The following is an 18,777-nucleotide window of genomic DNA, read 5'->3' as shown; positions in this document are numbered from 1 at the left end:
CCACAAAATATACCTGCTTGTGCAAAACAAGTGAAAAAGAGCAAACTATCAATCTGCATTTAAAAAAAAAAAAAAATCCCAAAAAATGCCTTGACATAAGCCAGATGTGAAGAGCCTTTGTCTTCCATGCTGGTCAGTCATCCAGCCTTGGCATTTAAGTTTTTAAAAGACAGAAACAACTTTTAGGTATTTTAAGCTTCATTTACTTTATGCTTGGAGCATGTGTCATTCAAGAGAAACTGTGCTGCAGAATTTGTTATTCTCTGTCAAAGCACGTTGGCCTTGCATTAAGCACATTCCGAACCATTCCTGACTAAATTCTTTTGCAGACCCTTTTTCCATCATTAGCCAATACTCCTACCACCATCAGGCAGCTCTTTTGCTTGAGTAATTGCATTTCTGTGGAATTCTCTTTGTCAGAAAAAAAAAGCTGCTTGAATGTATGGTAGAGTTCATGCAGATTTATTGTGGAAATGGACAGGTGAAAATTGTACATTAAGATTTAGCAATAAAATTTTTTACTTCCAGTGGTTGTGTCTTATCAGCTGGGAGTTTGCAACAAGCCTGTCTGACTGACAGGGAGAAAAGCTAAAGTAGAGACTTCTGCCGAACCTGGTGCTTAACTGTATCAAGGAGACCCCAGCAAAGCAGAAGACTCAGTGATGTCTGCAAACAAGCTTTTCTACTTTCTTTCCTTGTTTCTTCAAACGCTCCCTTAAGTGTTTATTCTTTAGAAATTCACTAATAATTTTCTCTGTTCTTCAGCAAAGTATTTTATTAAGTAAAAAGGCATCTGAAATGTCTATCAGATCTAAACAGAATCCATCTGTAAATGGAAAACTTTTAGGATACTATTCATTCTCGGAATTTTGATGTTGTTCATTAAATGATGCAAGGGGAATATTTCTTAATAAGACCAGTTAGTAGTGGAACTACTGACGGTCATGCAGAATAGCAGTAATGATGTGCGAAAGTTTGGGCCTTACACAAGATGAATTGTTGGAGTTATAAATTACCTACTAGTTCCTTCTGCCTGGAACTGTGGCTCAGTGTAATATTGCATGGCTTGAAGCCAGCCCTAAAACCAGGACCTGCAAAAGGGTACTTTCCATGCTCAGTGCCTGTTTCTCCACATATTCAAGGATGCATTTAGGGACCACAGAATTCAGCCTCATTTTTAGTATTGTGGTATTTGGGGGGCAATGTAGTGAAACAAGCCATGTTCCTTTTTGAATGGGAATTGGTTAAAGTTCCTGAAAACCAGTAGTAACAGCTAGCTGCTGTAGCTGTGTGGTAATACAGCAGCAGAAGAGAAATTACTCTTACTTTCCATATGGAGGCTGATTTGTGGAGGTGAAGCAAGGAAGTTCTGCAAGGAAGTCAGTGTTACCTTTCTGATGGTGTCCCACTTCCAGAGTCAAAAGGAGTGATGAGAGATATAAACCAGAAGCTATTTCAGACAGCTATAGAAGAGTGAGATGTCCTTACCGTCTTGAGGAGTATCAGAACAGTGAGTGAGAATTTGAGTTTGGATGGGACCTTGAAGTCAAGGTCCAAGTTCTTTCCACTCCAGGACGGATCAGGTCAACCCAGACCTGACTCATTCTGCTACTGAGATAAAAATTAGTTGTTCCATGAGAAAAAGTGTTTTATGCCACCCTCTGATCAGTGATGGGTTTGCAGGTGAGATGGACTATGGGGTGTGGTACCAAACTTTGAGCTGAGAATACAAACTCACTCCAGATTTTCCCATTCATGGTATTAGTTTATTTTGCTTGTTTCCCTGGTGGCAAAGCTAGGAAATAGATCTGCCCAGGCACATTCAGAGCATGCAGGTTGTCATGGTAAAGGCTCCTGATGCTTTATATTGGGTTTATTTATTACAGAAGCTGTCTACCAACAGCTGGGGTTTTTAGGTTTTCCTATCTGTGTAGATAACTTATTTCTTCAAACCAGACATTATTACCTCTGGGTATTTACTCTGCATGTATAGAAATCTTAGTCTCACCTTGGAATATTTTCATTTATCAGGGCTTGTTTTTTAAGTAAAAATCTGCTGGTTTGAGGAAAAGCACACTGTGTAAGATATTTTGCCTGTTACACTTAACGTCCAGCCTGGTGTGCCAGGAAAAGAGCAAATACTGTCAGTGCTGATAGGCCTCGTCTATCCCTTTTCTTTTTCACATTGCTACAATGCCTTTTTCCATTAATATCAAGCATGGACTGAGCAGCCATATGTTAGGAATCACCAAATGGTATTTAAAAAGATGTGTATCGTGACTCCAAGACAAACAGCACAAATGACGTCACACCACACAGGCATTCAGCATGTTGGGAAAAGGTAAGGTGGATACAGCCAGAGGCTCCAGTTCTCCCTTCTACTGTGGAGAACACACAGCACCTCGCAGGGCTGGGTGAGCTTGTAGTGGAATTAAATGTCTGCCTAGAAGTGTTTCTGACTCTTCATTAGTTAGTGAAGTTTGCAACTTTTTCTGATGGTCGTCAGTGTTGTGGGATGTGCAGATAACTGAATATCCACCCCTTCTTCTCTCTTGTGTGTCTGGTCTGGTTGTGTAATCTGCCAGCATCTCCATGTGTTCAGGGGCCAGCTGTGGTGCCAGAGTTCATCGTGAATATGGAGATAATGAAAGAGTCTGGAAAACATTTTCAGGATAAACATTTTCCATTTTTGTCTTTTGCTATTTGAGAAACAGAGACTCAAGTGCAGCCTTTAAATCTTTTCTTGTTGTATCCTAATGTTTCAAAAGGACTTGTAGTTTTGGATCTTGACTTGGAAATAATTTAAAGGCGGCTGATTTTCCATGGCTGGGAGTGCTGTGCTTCCTGACTAATCAGGCTCTTTAGACATGTCTTAAATTGGGCACTGAAATAATAGATAGACAAGTGCAAGTAGTTGACTCAGGACAGCTCTATGTGGGTTTAGGCAAAGGCACTTTAACACACAGCTCTGATATGCTCTGAATGTGCACACAGCAAGTTATCACTCCTGGGCAGAAAAGAGGTGACTGATTATGGCACAGTAAATCAATCATGGGAAACCATTAGCCCATGTTCAACCAAGTGCCGTGCTCCAAATTATTAGCCCCTCCTTGAAAAGTGTAGGCCTGTTCTATTTCAGCCAAGAGAGTCTCCTGCTGACACGGAGAATAATAAATAATAAAACATTTCTTTCAAATACAGTAAAACTCATTATTTAGGCTTTCCGTGCTTGATCAAGGCCCTGAAAGATTCAGCAGAAGTCTCCACTGGCATTAAATGAGGTCTGTTCTCCCATCTAAGTTGCTGACTCTACACCTGGTCCATAACCCGGAGCACCTATGTGAAGTAAAATAGGCAAAGAAAAGTGGGTGCAGTAGCTGTATGTGCATACGGAGGGAATGGGCATGGTTATTCTGCATTTCCTGACTTGTTGGAGGTTTTTCCGTTCTTTTTGGTTTTTGTTTGTTTTTGTCTTCTGCAGGCAGACAGCCATCTGTCCTGGCAGTGTAAGCACAGTCCTGGGCTATCTAGAACAGTTAAAAGTGTAGCCAAATGAAAACCCAGCTAAATGCTGAATTCTTGAAGAGAAAAGAAATTTGACTCATTTCCAAGTTTTATTTTCTCTCTTTTGGAAGTATCTTTGCAGAGGTGAAAGGAAGAGTTCTTTACTCTATTGCTTGAATAATGCTTTGAAGTTTGGTCCTTTGCCAAAAGCCTGTTGACAAGTAACATCAGTGTTGATGCAGACTGGCATCCTGTATTTCTTGGGAATCTTTAAAAGCTCTCTGAGCAGCTCACCAAGACTTGATTAAGATCTGATTTTTATCTAAGTGAGGAAGAAATTATTTTTCCATCTTTTTTTATGGGTGGATAAGGAGCAGTCATTCAGTGATTTACCTGCCTTTTAGGGATAAATCTCTAGTCCTGGTAGAGATCCCAGGAGTCTGACAGGGAAGTCACCTTTTTCTTTTTAACAACCAGTCTGGTGTCACCTGATGTTGCCACTATTTCCATACCTTCTCATTGTTCATGTACTATTTTTCTCAGAAAAATTAAATTATGGACGACCTCAGAGTTTCATTTTACAGCTATTTCCTGTAGATGCAAATCAACATCACTCTTTTTCCTATGGTTTTCCTTCTTTTTTTTCCCCTCCAATTTTTCATAAGGAGGTTTATCTAAGGTGTTGATACTTCTTATAATAATTTTCTCACTAGTATCTATGACAAAGTCTCTAATCTTCTCTCTTCCTTTTGTCCTCAGGAAATCCACTGACTGTGGCCTGCAGAGCTTTCTTTGGATTCAGTGGAGAATCAGGCCCCATGATCTACTGGATGAAAGGGGAAAGATTCATAGAAGAATTAGAAGGTCACATTAGAGAAGGCGAAGTCAGGTACTTTTTGGTTTATTTGCTATTGAAAATACTGTATGTCCCACAAGCCTGTTGGGTTGACAAGTTTTTAATTGAAAGTGGAAATCGTTTTCTGTCTAAAGAGTGATGGATGACTTGGAGCCAGGGCTGTGTGAGTTGCTCCCTCTCCTTTGTAGCAAGTACACTCTAAAGACAGAGTAGCTTGTGTATATGCCTGAAAATCTGTTATCAAATTCCCCTGACGGTTGGTAGCTGAAGCATCCTGAGTGTTCCGAGGGTTGATTTTAGGCCCACGTGGGAATGGTGCTGTACACTGCAGCCATCCCGCGGACCCCGCCTTGGCAAGATGACATCTATTTCAGCACCACTGTTAATCTTGAAGACAAATGGTCTCCTGTCAAAGTCACCAGACTTTTTTTCTTCTCCTGAATGTGTTGTGTGTGTGTGATACAGCTCTTGGTGTGCCTTAACCAGAGCCTTCAAGAAGCAGCATTTGTTTCTCCAGGCTTAACATGTAAGGGAGAGAAAGGAGTGGCTGTGTCCAATATCCAACTTGTGCTTGGCTTTTTCCCAGGTGCTGGTTATCCCTTGATGTAAGTTGTAAAGAAAACACACTTGTATCCCTATGAACTTCCATGGAATTTGCACCTAACAGCACCTTATTCTCTTCCTTAATAATTACTTGATTATTGTTCTTTGAGCAAAGACTAAGTTGTGGTTATACTATGGACAAGGTGGTCCCAACTCCTATAGATACAATAAATATAGTTTATAAAGAAAGCCAAGGTCTTTTCACTTTCCAAGGCACATTTTTTTAATCTCGTGTCTGAGTTTTTTGTTTCTTGTAAAGGTGATTTTAGAGAGCAGGCAGAGAGAGATTCCTTTGCTTTATTACTTGATCAATAATTTGAAGTTCAGCCACTTAGCCACTAGTTATTAAGATATACTTAATTGCACACAGATTAAATTTATCTTATACTGCCATTGTACAGTCCTCTTTTGTGCTTCTGACCACAAAAAGCAATTATTGGAAACTTCTGCCATTGTAAGTAATCAGTACTTCATGACATTGTGTCCTCTCTGGTGTGTATATATATGAACAGGGTGATTTTGGTCATGTTGTCCCTCTGCATCAGGACAATTTGAGATTTGTATTTAAAGAGCACTCCAGCTTTAGCACAGTTCAAAACTTTTCCTTTATGTACATATATTAGTGAAACTGAGTTTGAAAAGGCTGTTACTTGTCCTTTGTTGTGCCATCTCATTACACATTAATGTTTCAAATTAATTTGTGACAACTTGCTTTTCCACTAAAGTGCTTTGACTCAGTTTGCAGACCCTTCACAATTCAGTGAATCTTCTCTTCAGCAAAGCTCCTTATCACATACCTAATCTCCTGTAATCACTGTCAGCATTTAAAACAACATTTTTCAAAACCTACTGTATCATTACCAGCAGTGTCTCAGTCCACCCCTTTTTTTAATTTAGAAGTAGCTATGGCAACTGAAGTGGTTACTTTTTGCAAATGATTTTTTGCCAGTAACAGCTCTTGGTTTTGTGTCCCATTACAGGTGTGCTGCTTCAGGGGAACTAAGCAGCCCTAATTGTTCTGTCAGTGCCCTGAGGCAGCCCACACCCTCCACCCAGTTGTATTTATTGATGAATTTAAAAATTGTTATGTGTGTTTCAAATTTGATGAGCCATGGTGAACTTGCTGGTTAGATGCCTTTTTTCATCAGTTTGCTTCTCTGTGGTGTTATCAGGACATTTCATTTTGAGAAGCTAAGAGTAGTACAGAATTGTCACAACCAGACCAAGATACTCCATTGGCTGTTCCTTTGGTACATTTTAACTCTGCATCCCCTATCTTAAATTAGTTCACAAATTTAGTAGCACTCTGAATTTTTGGTGCTGTCCTTACGCTGGACTATGCCCATCGCTTGTGTTGCTGGATTTTCTGCGTATGATGAGAGTTGAGGTTTGCAAATTAATGACGTGCAGGAGCACAAACCACCCATCCCCAGTGTGCATGGTTAGCACTCACAGTGGTGTCATGAAAGCACTAACATAAGAATGTGTGTAACCTGAGCATTCCTGTTCAAATCAAATCCATGAAACTGGGTTTTGGTAAGCACACTTGGCCAAGAGTAGTATTTGTGTAGCTCTGGGCTTCTCAGTCTTTATTAGACCTTTTTACAAAGCCTCATAATAAAAAGTAGCTCATCAGCATTGCAGGACTTGGAAGCAATGACCCCCTGTCTGAGCTGCCCCCTTGCTTTCCCTTGAATTAAGATCCCCAAGTGTTAGACATGTGTGGGAGGAAAGGAGAAAGAGACTTTGCTTGCCAGGTGGGTTTTTCACAGCAGTAATAAAAATGTCATGTAAATTGAACCAGAGTTATTAAAGAAGGAATCAGAGTCTTTAAGCCTGTCTGCAGAGTTGTCAGTTGTACCTAATTATCAAAAGAGCCCACAGCAAATTTCAACACCAGCTCTATGCCATGGCAAAGTATTTTCAGACATAAATATTGCTCTCTCAGCCACCTGTGAGTTGCTTCTTTTTCTTCTTCAGGCAACCCTGCAGAATAGTCATAATGCTTGTAATCTTGTAAAGTATGTTTGTCCGTGTTTTGTCTCTCTTGTCCATTTTTAAAGTAGAAATAGTTTAACTCATGCTAGAGGCATACAAAGAGGTGAATGGAGACATTTTGAATGGCAGCCTTACTTCTTCTGATTAATTTATCACCCACAGTAGTCAACAGATGGTTATGAAATGCTTAGACAAGATGAGGATGTTGTTTTCTATTAGGAGGGGGTGTTGGGGGCAAGAGGCAGAACTCCCATAGCTGCCTGGCTGATGTGCTGGGTACTTTTCAGAGAAGTATGGAAGCAACAGCCCTCTCCTGAAAAGCTTATACTACTCAAGGAGACAAATTCCGGGCAGAGAACAAGAAACACGGTGCAGGAATGCAAGAGGGAAGGTCACTGTTGTGCTGCCAGTTGAATGACTGCTTTGGAGAGGTACTTGCGTACACACAGATCTGTCCTTTCATCTACAGCCTGCTGTTAAGGAGTAGAAGGAAGGGAGCTGACTTCATAACCCTGTTCACAGTCCAGATCTTCAGCTTTATAAAGAATGAAAGTTTCCTTTTTGCTAAGTCCCAACTCTCCAACTCTCATGCAGGTTAGTAAAGGTTTGCAATTAATGCCTTAGTCTTGCAGAGAGACCCAGGTGAGGGTTTCTTACGGCCTTGTTATCTGTGATCATACAAATACTGAAAATTTTAGGAAAATAGGGTCTCAAAGTAAAAGTGTTTTAAATTCAGATTCAACTTAGTGCATACAGGCACTGGGAAAATATGACCAAGGACTTGGAAAATCCAAACCATTGGATAACTTTCAAAGAAAGCATTTCTATGCTGAAATGACACTTCCTTTTTTAAATTCATATTCTTACCTGAAAGTTATTCACTAGACAAAATGTTTTGTTTCAGATCAAATAAAATGCTTCAGCCTGAAGAAAGAGAAGGCACTGAGTGCTGTTTTTACATCACCCACCTTGTATTTTTCTCTTTCCATCCTGTTTGTTGTGAGTTGTCAAGCACCATTGATTTAGCTATGCATTAAATGTTATAATTACTCTTACAGTTTGTTCAGCAACCCAGAAAGAGTGAGTTATTATTTTCTCAAGATGTGGGAGCTGGCATGTGTTGACAATGATGCTGGTGAAATTTTCCCCATCTCAGATAGGGACAGAGCTTCATCTTCTGGATGTGTAGCAAATGCTGTTGCACCTTTAAGGTCTTACTTTTGATAGTGTATTCCTTTTCTAACCCAAAAATATTGTGCTCCATGTTCTCTGAACCAATCACAACAATTAATTAATGCAATTAACTAATGGTTGCATATGTATTAAAAAATTGCAGGTGACCAACTGTGCATTTCTGTGGCAATAATATAGGTGTAGAGTAATGGTTAAAAGAAGAAAGAGGAAAAACAAAAAAGCAGGAATGAAAGGTTTAACCCCACTAAGAGCTTTCTACACTTTGCTGCCAACATACTGCTTAAATGTTTGTCAGCGTTTTCATGATAGATCCCACTCTAAAGAGTTCCCTTGCTAAAAATTGCAATTGTAAGATATGTAGAAAACAATTCTCAGTCCAAATATATGGGATACTCTTTTTTCATAAAAGCTCCTCTTTAGCTGATCATGTATTATTTAAATTTAGGTAAAGGGTCAATTATTTTATCTTACATAAATGTAGTGTAGATATAGATAAAAATAACAGCTTCTTTTATCTTAATTGTAACCTGTCTTCATTTTTTTCTGTGTAAAATATCCTGATTACAGTAAACAAGAAAACCTGAGCATTCACAGAGTGCTCCAGATTAGTTTCCCAGATATCTTCTCTGTTAATGATTATATTGTTCCTTGCAGCATGATTTGTAGACCAAAAGTTGTTGGGCATACTGTTTACCAGCAGAGAAGAGAGACTTTCCTGAGTCTTTATATAGATATAGCAGATTAATATGTTAAATGAGAATTGATTTATCTCACTCCCAGTGATTTAGGCTGAGTATGCAAATGGACCAGGCTTTCTGAAGAGGTTTTTTTCTGGCCAGAAATTATGCAAATACAACCTTTCTTCCACTATTTCACCACTTGGACTATGGACCAGAAAAAAAAAAAAAAAAAGAAAAAAAAAGAAAAAAGAAACATAACCAATGAGAGTGAATTTGAAAATAAAAAAGATGCAATCCAAGTTTCCAAATGCAACACACACCCATACACCCACACACGCCCTGTTTCTAAACTAATGTTTTTCCACTTGGTTTTTTACAAGTTATGCCGCCACAGTGAAAGAGACTGAATTGTGGATGCTCTGGTGCCTCTTCTGAGTTACTGCAGAGATGTGTTTTATAGCAGTCAGGCTTGCATTTTTGATTGTCTAGTGCAATGCCCTCATACTTCTCTTTTGATTTGTTTTCAATTTGTTTGGAGTTCCATGGATGTCATGTGAAATCACTTGCATAAGGAAATGTGTGTACGCAAAATGACTTTGGTTTAAAATAGAGAAGCTTGGGGTTGGCCATTACTGACAAATGTGAAGGTCTCCAGCAGCAGTTTCCATCCAGAGCAAGCAGCACTCTGATTCATTACTTCCTGCCCAGTTTCCTCCCTTCAGTCTCTGGAGAAAATATTTCTTTTTTGATGAACCTGGGTTTTATTTATACCTTTACCTCACAGTGCTGTACACAGTCTTTTCAGAGAACAGACTCACTGAAGTACCACATGCAGTGGTGAGTTCACAGGTGACTGTGAGGGCACCCCACATTTTCTGTTTACTCTCTTGTGCAGCATTACACAAACAGAATCAAATGAACCTGGAAGATTTTACTTGATGCTACATTTCCCTGTTCAAAGGAGCAGCAACTTTTTCTTGAGCAAGTGGTAAGCCTTTTGAGAGAATAGGGTATTGTATTTTTAGACTTAATGTCAGCAGCAGAAAACACTTGTATTTACTCTGCATTCTTTTTAATGTTCACATGAGAACAATGACATGAAAAGGCTGTACCTCTGGCCTGAAAGTCTGCTAGAACTTTTATTCCCTTTGTGGGGATTTTGCATGTCTCCTCTGTCCTCTCAAAGGAGCAGAGAGCTCTTGTTCTTGACACTGTTCCCTGTACATGGCAGGATCTAGCCCCAGAAAATAGAGGAAAATACCAGAGAGTAACACAGCTCCTTTTGTTGATTTTCCAGACTGAATTAAAATGTATCACAATACCCAGCTTTTAAATTGCCCTGTAGTTTGTTCACTGATGGCTTAGTAGCACATCCTGCTTTTGGAAAATGGATATTTGTCACTTCTTTTAAAAGAAGCATTGTTTTTAGCATTTAATTCTGATGGAGCCAATGTAAGGAAGCCACACATAACCATTGCACTCATGGCCACTCTTCCTGCACTTGGTTCAGCTCCTCACTAGACATGGCAGGAGAAAAAGCCTTTGGTGGTCATGAAAAATGCCTCTGTGAAGCCTCTTTCAGGCAATGAGTCTCCTTTTAAGTCCTTCTCCAGGAGTGAAGGAGGCCAAGAAACACTGTCTTGTGCTGAAAAATCATAGTGCTTTTGGGAATCTGCCATCCGTGTTAATTCAGTTAAAGCAAAGACTGTATCCTTCCTTTCAGACTCCTCAGGGAACATCTTGGAGAAAAAGAAGTTGAGTTGACATTGATCTTCGATGCTGTAGAGGAGGCAGACCTGGATAACTACACGTGTCATGTGGAGAACAGAAATGGACGGAAACATGCCAGTGTTCTTCTGCGCAAAAAAGGTAATTCCCCCTTTTTACTTATCTGTGCTCTCACCAACCTCAGCAGCAATACGTCAGTCAGAGGTCCTGCTGACCTCTCTTAGCCAGGCTGGACTTCTGTGTGCCTGCTTGGAGCTGACATGTGCTTGTGTACAGCTTCAGTTTACTATTTGTGGGAAAACAAAAATTATGAATTGTTCTTTGGTGTCTTGCGAATCAGTCTTGCAGGTGATGCACTTGCCTGGAATACAGTCACCCATAAGGCACCAGTATAATCAGAGAAAGTATTTTGGACTAAACAACCAATATGAATTTGACCCAGAGTTGACTGACTAGGCCAGTTAAAATGTACATTTTTTTAGGACAGGTGCCCTGGCAGTGAGGTCAGATGTTCTCATGTTACTCCACTTCTGTCTTTGTGTTTTAAATTGAAAACTTTAAGCTGTCTCCATGCATTTTGATTTCTAATTGCCTCAGGAATGAAAACATGCAATGGGAGCCACAAATCCATGGAGAATTACCCCATCATGGTTGTCTTACTTGATACTGTTCCTAAATGGGAAACACCACTACTGACAAATTATCTGTAGGATAATTTGTAGGAAACCATTTGGATTTGAATGTGCCAAATTAAATAGTGCTACTGTGCTCTGTGTTTGAAAAAGTCATTATTGAAGGAGTGTAACAGTATCTCATGGCAGTTCTTATGTTGTTTGTTCAATCAGCTCTCCTATTCATAAGTAGGCTGACATTTAAATTGGATTCTGATCTCTCTGAGACACAGTGTATTGGGAAATACAAAAGCTGTAAGATAGTAATTGTTGGGAAAGCAAAGGAAGGTTCCACCCTTGGGACAAAGCTGTTATGTGAAACCACAGAACATCAGCACAGGAGATTGACTAAAGAGTTAATACATTGTCCAGATCTCTGCCATCATTCTTGGATATCAAATATTTTGCCAAAAGAGGAGAAGAAGAATTGTTTTCATGAGGCAAAACTGAAAGGGCAGTTCCAGTCCTTTGTGTGTTTTCACTGTGGCAAAGTTGGACAAAAGGAATGTTGATCTAGCAGATCATTCTACTATCTACTACAAACTTACATACAGGAGGGATCTGGACTGGCTGGATCCATGGGCTGAGGCCAGTTGTATGAGGTTCCACAAGGCCAAGTGCTTGGTCCTGCTCTTGGGTCACAACAACTCGCTGCAGCTCCAGGCTGGGGCAGAGGAGCTGGAAGGCTGCCAGGTGGCAAAGGATCTGGGGATGCTGGAGTCACCATCCCTAAGGGATTTGAAAGCCATGAAGATGTGGCCCCTGGGGACGTGGTTTAGTGGTGGGCTTGGCAGTGCTAAGTTAACGGTTCGACTTGATCATCTGGGAGGTATTTTCCAACCAAAACAATTCCACAATTCTGTGATCTAAACTGACAGGTTGTCACAACTTTATTTAAGGAATTCCTTTAATTAAGGAATCTGGTCATCATGATGAAGGATTAGTTTCTCTAGTGCAAAAAGCATTCTACCTTTCCTTCCACTGAACCTCATAAATAAACAACTGATAGTAAGTATATCTCTGTTGGCACTGGTAAATGTTCTGCTGTGTGCATATAGTAGAATAACGAGCTGGGTTTATTTATAACAAAAAAAGCAGGTATTTCAGAGCTCTGCTGAAATTATGGAAGAAGCACTGCTGAATACAGAATTTGGAGGTGGAAAGGATCACTTTGCAGCTACTATTTCATTTCTCTCTGCACTGTGGCTGTAGAAAACTTATATTCCCCTCAGGCGCTCTCAGTAGTTCATTTTCAAGCTATTAAAGTGTCATTTAAAATAACCACTGTATTTTACTGTGTCCTTTGACTGCCTGTCCCATTGTCCTGTTTGTTATTTATTAAGTTCTCACAACTACTTGACCAAACTTTTCCTTTCTGCAAGTTGATTTAATTGCTTCTTATCCTAACTTTCTCCAGCTTGGATTTTACTGTAGATATTCATGAGCCAGGAAATACTACTGTATTTACTGAGCTGGGACAAGATTTAGGACTTGCAGAAAGCTGTTGACCAGTATCCTTTATGTGTGTCAAAGAAGGGATTTCTATTGCAATGTGCTGCAGCACAGAGCTCTCAGTCAGAGAAACCCCCCTCCCTCCAAACTCGTACCTGTTAAGAGCTGCATTACCCATGTTTGACAAAAGGCACTTATAGTTCTGTCTCCAGACCTGCCTTCTGCTCTGTTTTTATCTGGCTTCGATGAAAAACAGGAATAAACCCAAAATCTAAGTTGTAGATGTTGTATAAGAGTTTCTAGAGTTATTGTTCTGACATCAGGTGGTTATTTTTAGCACATACTTTGCTTTGAAAAAAAAGAAAAATTAGCTGTTCAAATGTTTCAGGCAAAGTATATTAAAGTCTCTTGCTGTATTAGTGGTACAGTCCCCACAAATCTTCAGGAGAATACAGGAGTGCTGTCTGCACAGCTCCAGTGTGGCAATAGCCCCAAAGCATGTGCCATCATTTAGGATTATTTTTATTGTTTGGGGTTTTCTCCTGTAAAAGAACCAAATCCAGCTTCAAACCCAAAGCTACCAATGCAAAGGCAGAATCAGACATGCTTCTAAGACCTGAACACAACTGTCTGCTGTCACATTCTTCTTTACTGACTTAATTAAAGACCACATTGTTACTTGCTTTCAAGCTGTTCAGAAATAAGCTCTGGACAATCCTGAGTTTGGTTTGCTTTAATTCTTTTTTTCTCTGTGCTGTCTTAGCATATTTGGTGCTCAAATTACATGGAAATGCAATATACACCCACTTGTCCCTTAGTTGTGGGAATAGTTCAGGATTCCCTTCAAATGAATTTGAAAACAGTCCAGTATTTTAGTGATTGAAGTCTACATAGTCTATAATATAACTGTTCTGAAAGACAAATAACTTGTAAGAAACTGCAGAATAAAGTCAGACCATGCTTTTAGTGGCAAGAAGTAGTGAATTGAGATAAAAATAAATATTATGATGACTTTTCCTCACGATTTATTTCAAGGCCTTTAATCAAGACATGCAAGGAACTAATTTTAGGGGGGGCAGGTTTGATACTGATACATTACTAAATTATGAGGAACTTCTAAAATGTATTTGTCTCTCGTTCATTGGGTATTTATGAGACTTTTGCTATTTTAAACACCATGATCCTCTGTAATATGTGTAATATGTGTAATATGTTGTGGCAAGGTCTTTCTACATTGTTTTACATTAGAAACTATCAATATTATTATTTGCTATTTTTCGGTCACTGTAATAGCACAGAGACCAGATTCAACTTCTTGTCTAGTGTTCGATATGCTGCTTCCTTATTTATCTCAGTGAGGACCACTTGAGGAGGAAGGAATTAATCAGAGGCCAAGACTAAGTAGAGTAGGCAAGAAAATTGAACATCCTGGGTTTTTCTCATTGCCTCCACTTTGGAATGGAAATGAGGAGAGCTCAAAAGCCTTGGCTTTCTGCCTCCTTTTGTCTGTTCTCTAGGAGAGTTCATGGGGCAGAAGGACAAATACAGGACATGCAAAAGCTGTTTAATTTTGCCTTTTGAGCTGGATTTTGTGGGTTTGCTTAATACCCTGCCATTTCCCCCACAAAAGTGGACACAGCTCTGTGCTCCTGTGTGAGCTGCAAGGCTCAGCATATTCTCTCCTTCCAAGCTGGCAAGGCTTTGCCATCATCTCAGTTTCCTAGCCAAAAAGATTCAGTACAATAAAAACAAAATTCCCCTCAAAAGTGATTTTAACCAACTCTGTTCTCCATTTGCCTAGATTTATCCCCCAGAGCACATGCAGGCTTTATCAGGCAGTGTAGTAAAAGTCCCATGAATTCCCTGTGTTCTCAGAGAGATTAAATAGCTATTATAATAGACTTTTCCATCTATTAGTCCATGACTTCTTGCCAGACAGACATCAGAGATACTGTAAACTGGGAATAGCTTGACATCTGATGTTAATTATTGAAATACAAGGCATGGCGAGGCAAGAATAACCCCCAAAGATATGCAACTAATTTGCTTTTTATCTTGAAAGTGACACAAATGACATATAAGTGATTTTTTCTGACCTAAGTTTTAGAAGCATAAAGATCACAAAAACTTTGTCTCGCCTGTATTAGTTTGACAACTTCTTGCTGTGTTTATCACAGGAGCAAATATCTTCATGACATCTTATCTGAGATGTCATGGCTGTGAGAGTCAAATTGTCATCCTCTGTCTTTTATGGCTAAGTAATATGCCAGGTGGTGTTAGGAGCAATATTACTTTCAGAGGACATTTTGGGATAAAGAGCAATGCTGTTCAAGTTAGTCTCTTGCATCAGATGGAGCTCTGGACTGGTATCCAAGGGGTTTTATCCCATTTTGTCATTGGTTTGCTGAATGACCTTGAACATGCTGCTTCTCTTTTTTAAGCCTCTGTTTCCCCAGCTGTAAAAAATAGATCACTGTGTTTGGATGCATTTGTGAAGTTCTTTGAGTTCTTGTGATATTTCCTAACAAAAGCATCTGAATAGGAAATTTTAACTAACACTATGTCCCATTAAAGTATAATGTGAACTCTACAAATAACATGAGAACTCTGTTAGCAGCCATCACAACTCAAAGTGGCTCTTTGCAGCCTGATATGTGCTCCTGGCTTCTTGTGTTATCTTGGGCTTCCTGCAAGCTCAACTCTTTTTCCAGTGATCAAGCTTAGCAGCTCACATCAGCTTGTGCACAGGCTTCACAAATATAAAACCAAAGCTGTCTAATTTGGCGGGGGACGGACTAGATCCTGCCCAATGGGGTACAATTTATCTGTTCTCACAGGCTGCATACGGCATTTGATGCACTCTGCCAATGCAGAAGTTTCAAATTCCACCAGCTCATTGAAAGTTGGTTAATCCTCTGTGTAACATCACTACATAGTTCCTGTGTAGGAGAATTACATGTATAGCCTCATATGCATTCTGGATTTCAGATGGTTATTTTAGATGGGCAGTAGATGGAGTAAATGAGTAAAGTTAAGTAATAGGTAATGGACAAAATTATTAGGCATTCTTAATGTTATGGTGGTTATAATTGGAAGCTGCACCATTTTATGTGGAATTGTACGGTGGATTAGAGAAAATAAAGCTTGGAAAGATCATAACCTTTTTGCCTTTCCTTGCTAATTTTAGATTTGATCTACAAAATAGAACTTGCTGGAGGACTGGGAGCCATCCTTCTTCTGCTTATTTTGCTCGTGACCATCTATAAGTGCTACAACATAGAGTTAATGCTGTTCTACAGACAGAACTTTGGAGGAGATGAAGCAGCTGATGGTAAGCAGTTGCACAGGAAACTCAATATATGCAATGAAAATATTTCAGAGAAACAAAGTGGCGAGATTGAAATGAATCCCAAAAGATACCTGCTGCTAGTTTAAACTACTAAGCACCCAACAGTGTAAAGCCCTAAGACTTTCTCCCAAAGCCTCCTGAGATCAATTAATCTTTTCACAAAAATGTGACTGGGCTGTGCCATGAGCAAAAGGAAGCCAGAAGAATTGTTCATGAATCTGTTACAGAGGCTCACATGTCATTTGTGAACTCACTCCTCAGGGGAACTCTTTACATTTATGTGTCCAGTGCCACATGTTCCCAGGGTCCCTTCTCCTGAGATCCATAATGTATCTGAGCAGCCTTTCACTAGGTGTTCTTCATGAAACATTTTCATTGAATTGCCACCAGGCTTCCAGTGACCTTCTCTGACTAGTGAGAGGTGATTGTTTTGAGGCTAACTAGTTGCCTCAGTTAGTTGGGAGACTGTAAACAGCTTGGTGGGAATGGGCAGCTTGCCTGGGGAGTATGTTTAGGAATAAACTAGGCTGTTTTCCATTTTTCTTCCCCCACATTCCCTCTCACTATCATATATTCTGTTTGGTGCCTAATAGCAGGAATAGAGATCAGGAAACTTGCTCTTTCTCTATCCTCATGTATGACTGGAAAATGTAAAGGGATTCCTTGTGGAACAGGGGCATATGATCCCCCAGGACAGTCTGGACAGTCTGGGCACCCCAGGGCTGCTAAGGAAGAACCCCTGAAGGGGCCTCAGGCTGCAGACAGGCCTGAAAGACACCTGGCAGCCTTGAGAACCCTTGGCAAAGTTCCACACTGGTCGACTCCCCTGCTGCTTAGAGGCTGTCCCATGGGAATAGGGCGTGAATCTTTGTAAAGTAGATATAAGTGAGTGTAAGTAAAGATTAAAGGGAGCACGATGCTCAAATCGTATCAGTGTTTGTGTTGTGACTTCGGCCAGCTCCCCTGCATTCGGACCCCCCCCCGCCGCTAAACCTGGCGCCCAAACAGGGACCCGAGTGATTGTTTTTTCTCTTGAATGCGGTAAGACTCCAAATCATTGTATCGGTGGTGGAGCCTGGGGAGCAGGAACGGGTGGTCTCAAAGCCGACTGAAGCCGGAGACCAGGTCTCAAAGCCAAGTGAAACCGGAGACTGGAGCTCGCATGGCCAAGCGGGTGCCCGCAGGTGAGAAGCTATGGAGTATGAAGCTGGAACTCGCCTCCTAGCCAGTATCCTCTCTAAGAGAGGTGAGACTATAAAGGATCGAGATCTTACTGACCTCGTTACGTGGGCCCGGGAACATGGATTTTTGAAATACACTTTGCTTTTGTTTTCGACCGAAGCATGGTGGGAAGTTGGGAACAAACTGTGGCTGTCCACAATTGAGGGTGGAAAAGAAGCTAAAGAAACTAAAGCTCTCAGATTAACTTGGAGAGCTGTGACTAACACGCTCGCAGAGATGAAAGCTGAGAGGACAGTGGCCGCGGTGGCCATGGAGGCTTTAGGGGGTGGTGGCTCCGGGAAGGAAACAGATGGGGGTCTTATGGAGCGGCGGCCGGAGACCAGGTTGCACAATTCTTCAGGCTGACCGCGGGCAGACCGGTTAAGGGAACAGCAGCACCCATGCATTCCCTGTGGGAGTTGCTGGACTCAGCAGGGAAGGAAGTTACCCCTCCAATGTCTGAGGGAGAAATGGCTGCAAAGGCAGAAGCGCAGGCTCCCGACCTTTAATAGGCTTAATAGTATTTGGGTGTATTTTTTCTTGCCTTAAAGCGGGGCTGCGAAACATCATCGACCAGGCCTGGGTTGCCCAAAAAGAAAAGGGGGGATGTGTAGAGGGATTCCATGTGGAACAGGGGCATATGATCCCCCAGGACAGTCTGGGCAGTCTGGGCACCCCAGGGCTGCTAAGGAAGAACCCCTGAAGGGGCCTCAGGCTGCAGACAGGCCTGAAAGACACCTGGCAGCAGGCAGCCTTGAGAACCCTTGGCAAAGTTCCACACTGGTCGGCTCCCCTGCTGCTTAGAGGCTGTCCCATGGGAATAGGGCGTGAATCTTTGTAAAGTAGATATAAGTGAGTGTAAGTAAAGATTAAAGGGAGCATGATGCTCAAATCGTATCGGTGTTTGTGTTGTGACTTCGGCCGGCTCCCCTGCATTCAGAAACCCCCCCCCTGCTAAAGGAAAAAACTAAAATTATGCTTTTTCCATACTCTTAAGATACTGGTACCTAGGACAAAGGGAAGGGTGAAATTATGTGGTTTGGAAAGTACTTTACCTCAAACACTGTGGGATTATACCAACATAATATCCCTGGTTCACACCAACCAAAAGTGGTAACTTCCTCCAGCCTGCTTCAACTTATTTATCTTGTGTTTTCAGTGTGAAGCTGCTGCATTTTTACTCATGTAACTTCCTTGGTTCAATCACTTCTTAATTTATGAAACAATATTATTTTCTGGTTGTTTAGAGGAAGCCCCATGAGTACATAGGAGATTTTGTGTGCCTATAAATTTTGAAAACAACCTTTTATTTTTCCAGTGCATGATTGTAGACCTTTCACAGCTTTGTATCTTCTTCTGATCCTTCAGGATGAAAGATGGAGACAGAATGTTACAGAAGTCAAAGCATATATGGGGATGTTTGTTTCTTCTCATGTAGGCTGTAGTGGGAGCATACAAAGCTCCCATGAGCACTCAACTGTATAGATGCAATCACAGGGTCATTTTCCACTCATATGTGTA

General features: G+C 40.7%; 1 protein-coding gene across 8 annotated transcripts in view; it reads left to right on the top strand.

The window, feature by feature from the left end:
- IL1RAPL2 (interleukin 1 receptor accessory protein like 2) overlaps positions 1–18,777 on the top strand; it is a 386,734-nt gene that overhangs the window by 353,878 nt on the left and 14,079 nt on the right. For 7 of the 8 annotated variants that reach the window (XM_042027864.1, XM_042027854.1, XM_042027822.1 and 4 more), the window contains 3 exons: positions 4,264–4,393; positions 10,559–10,704; positions 15,874–16,017. In XM_042027864.1, coding sequence (XP_041883798.1) covers positions 4,264–4,393; positions 10,559–10,704; positions 15,874–16,017 — 420 coding nt within the window. The remainder of the gene's footprint in view (positions 1–4,263; positions 4,394–10,558; positions 10,705–15,873; positions 16,018–18,777) is intronic. The other variant, XM_042027872.1, reaches the window with a different exon arrangement.

Source organism: Corvus kubaryi, unplaced genomic scaffold (assembly GCF_017639235.1).
Source record: "Corvus kubaryi isolate FWS band 111438036 unplaced genomic scaffold, C.kubaryi_AGA036_p1.0 130, whole genome shotgun sequence".
NCBI classification, from domain to species: Eukaryota; Metazoa; Chordata; class Aves; order Passeriformes; family Corvidae; genus Corvus; species Corvus kubaryi.
Note: the sequence above shows the minus strand (reverse complement) of the source record. Positions and strands in the feature narration are given on the sequence as shown.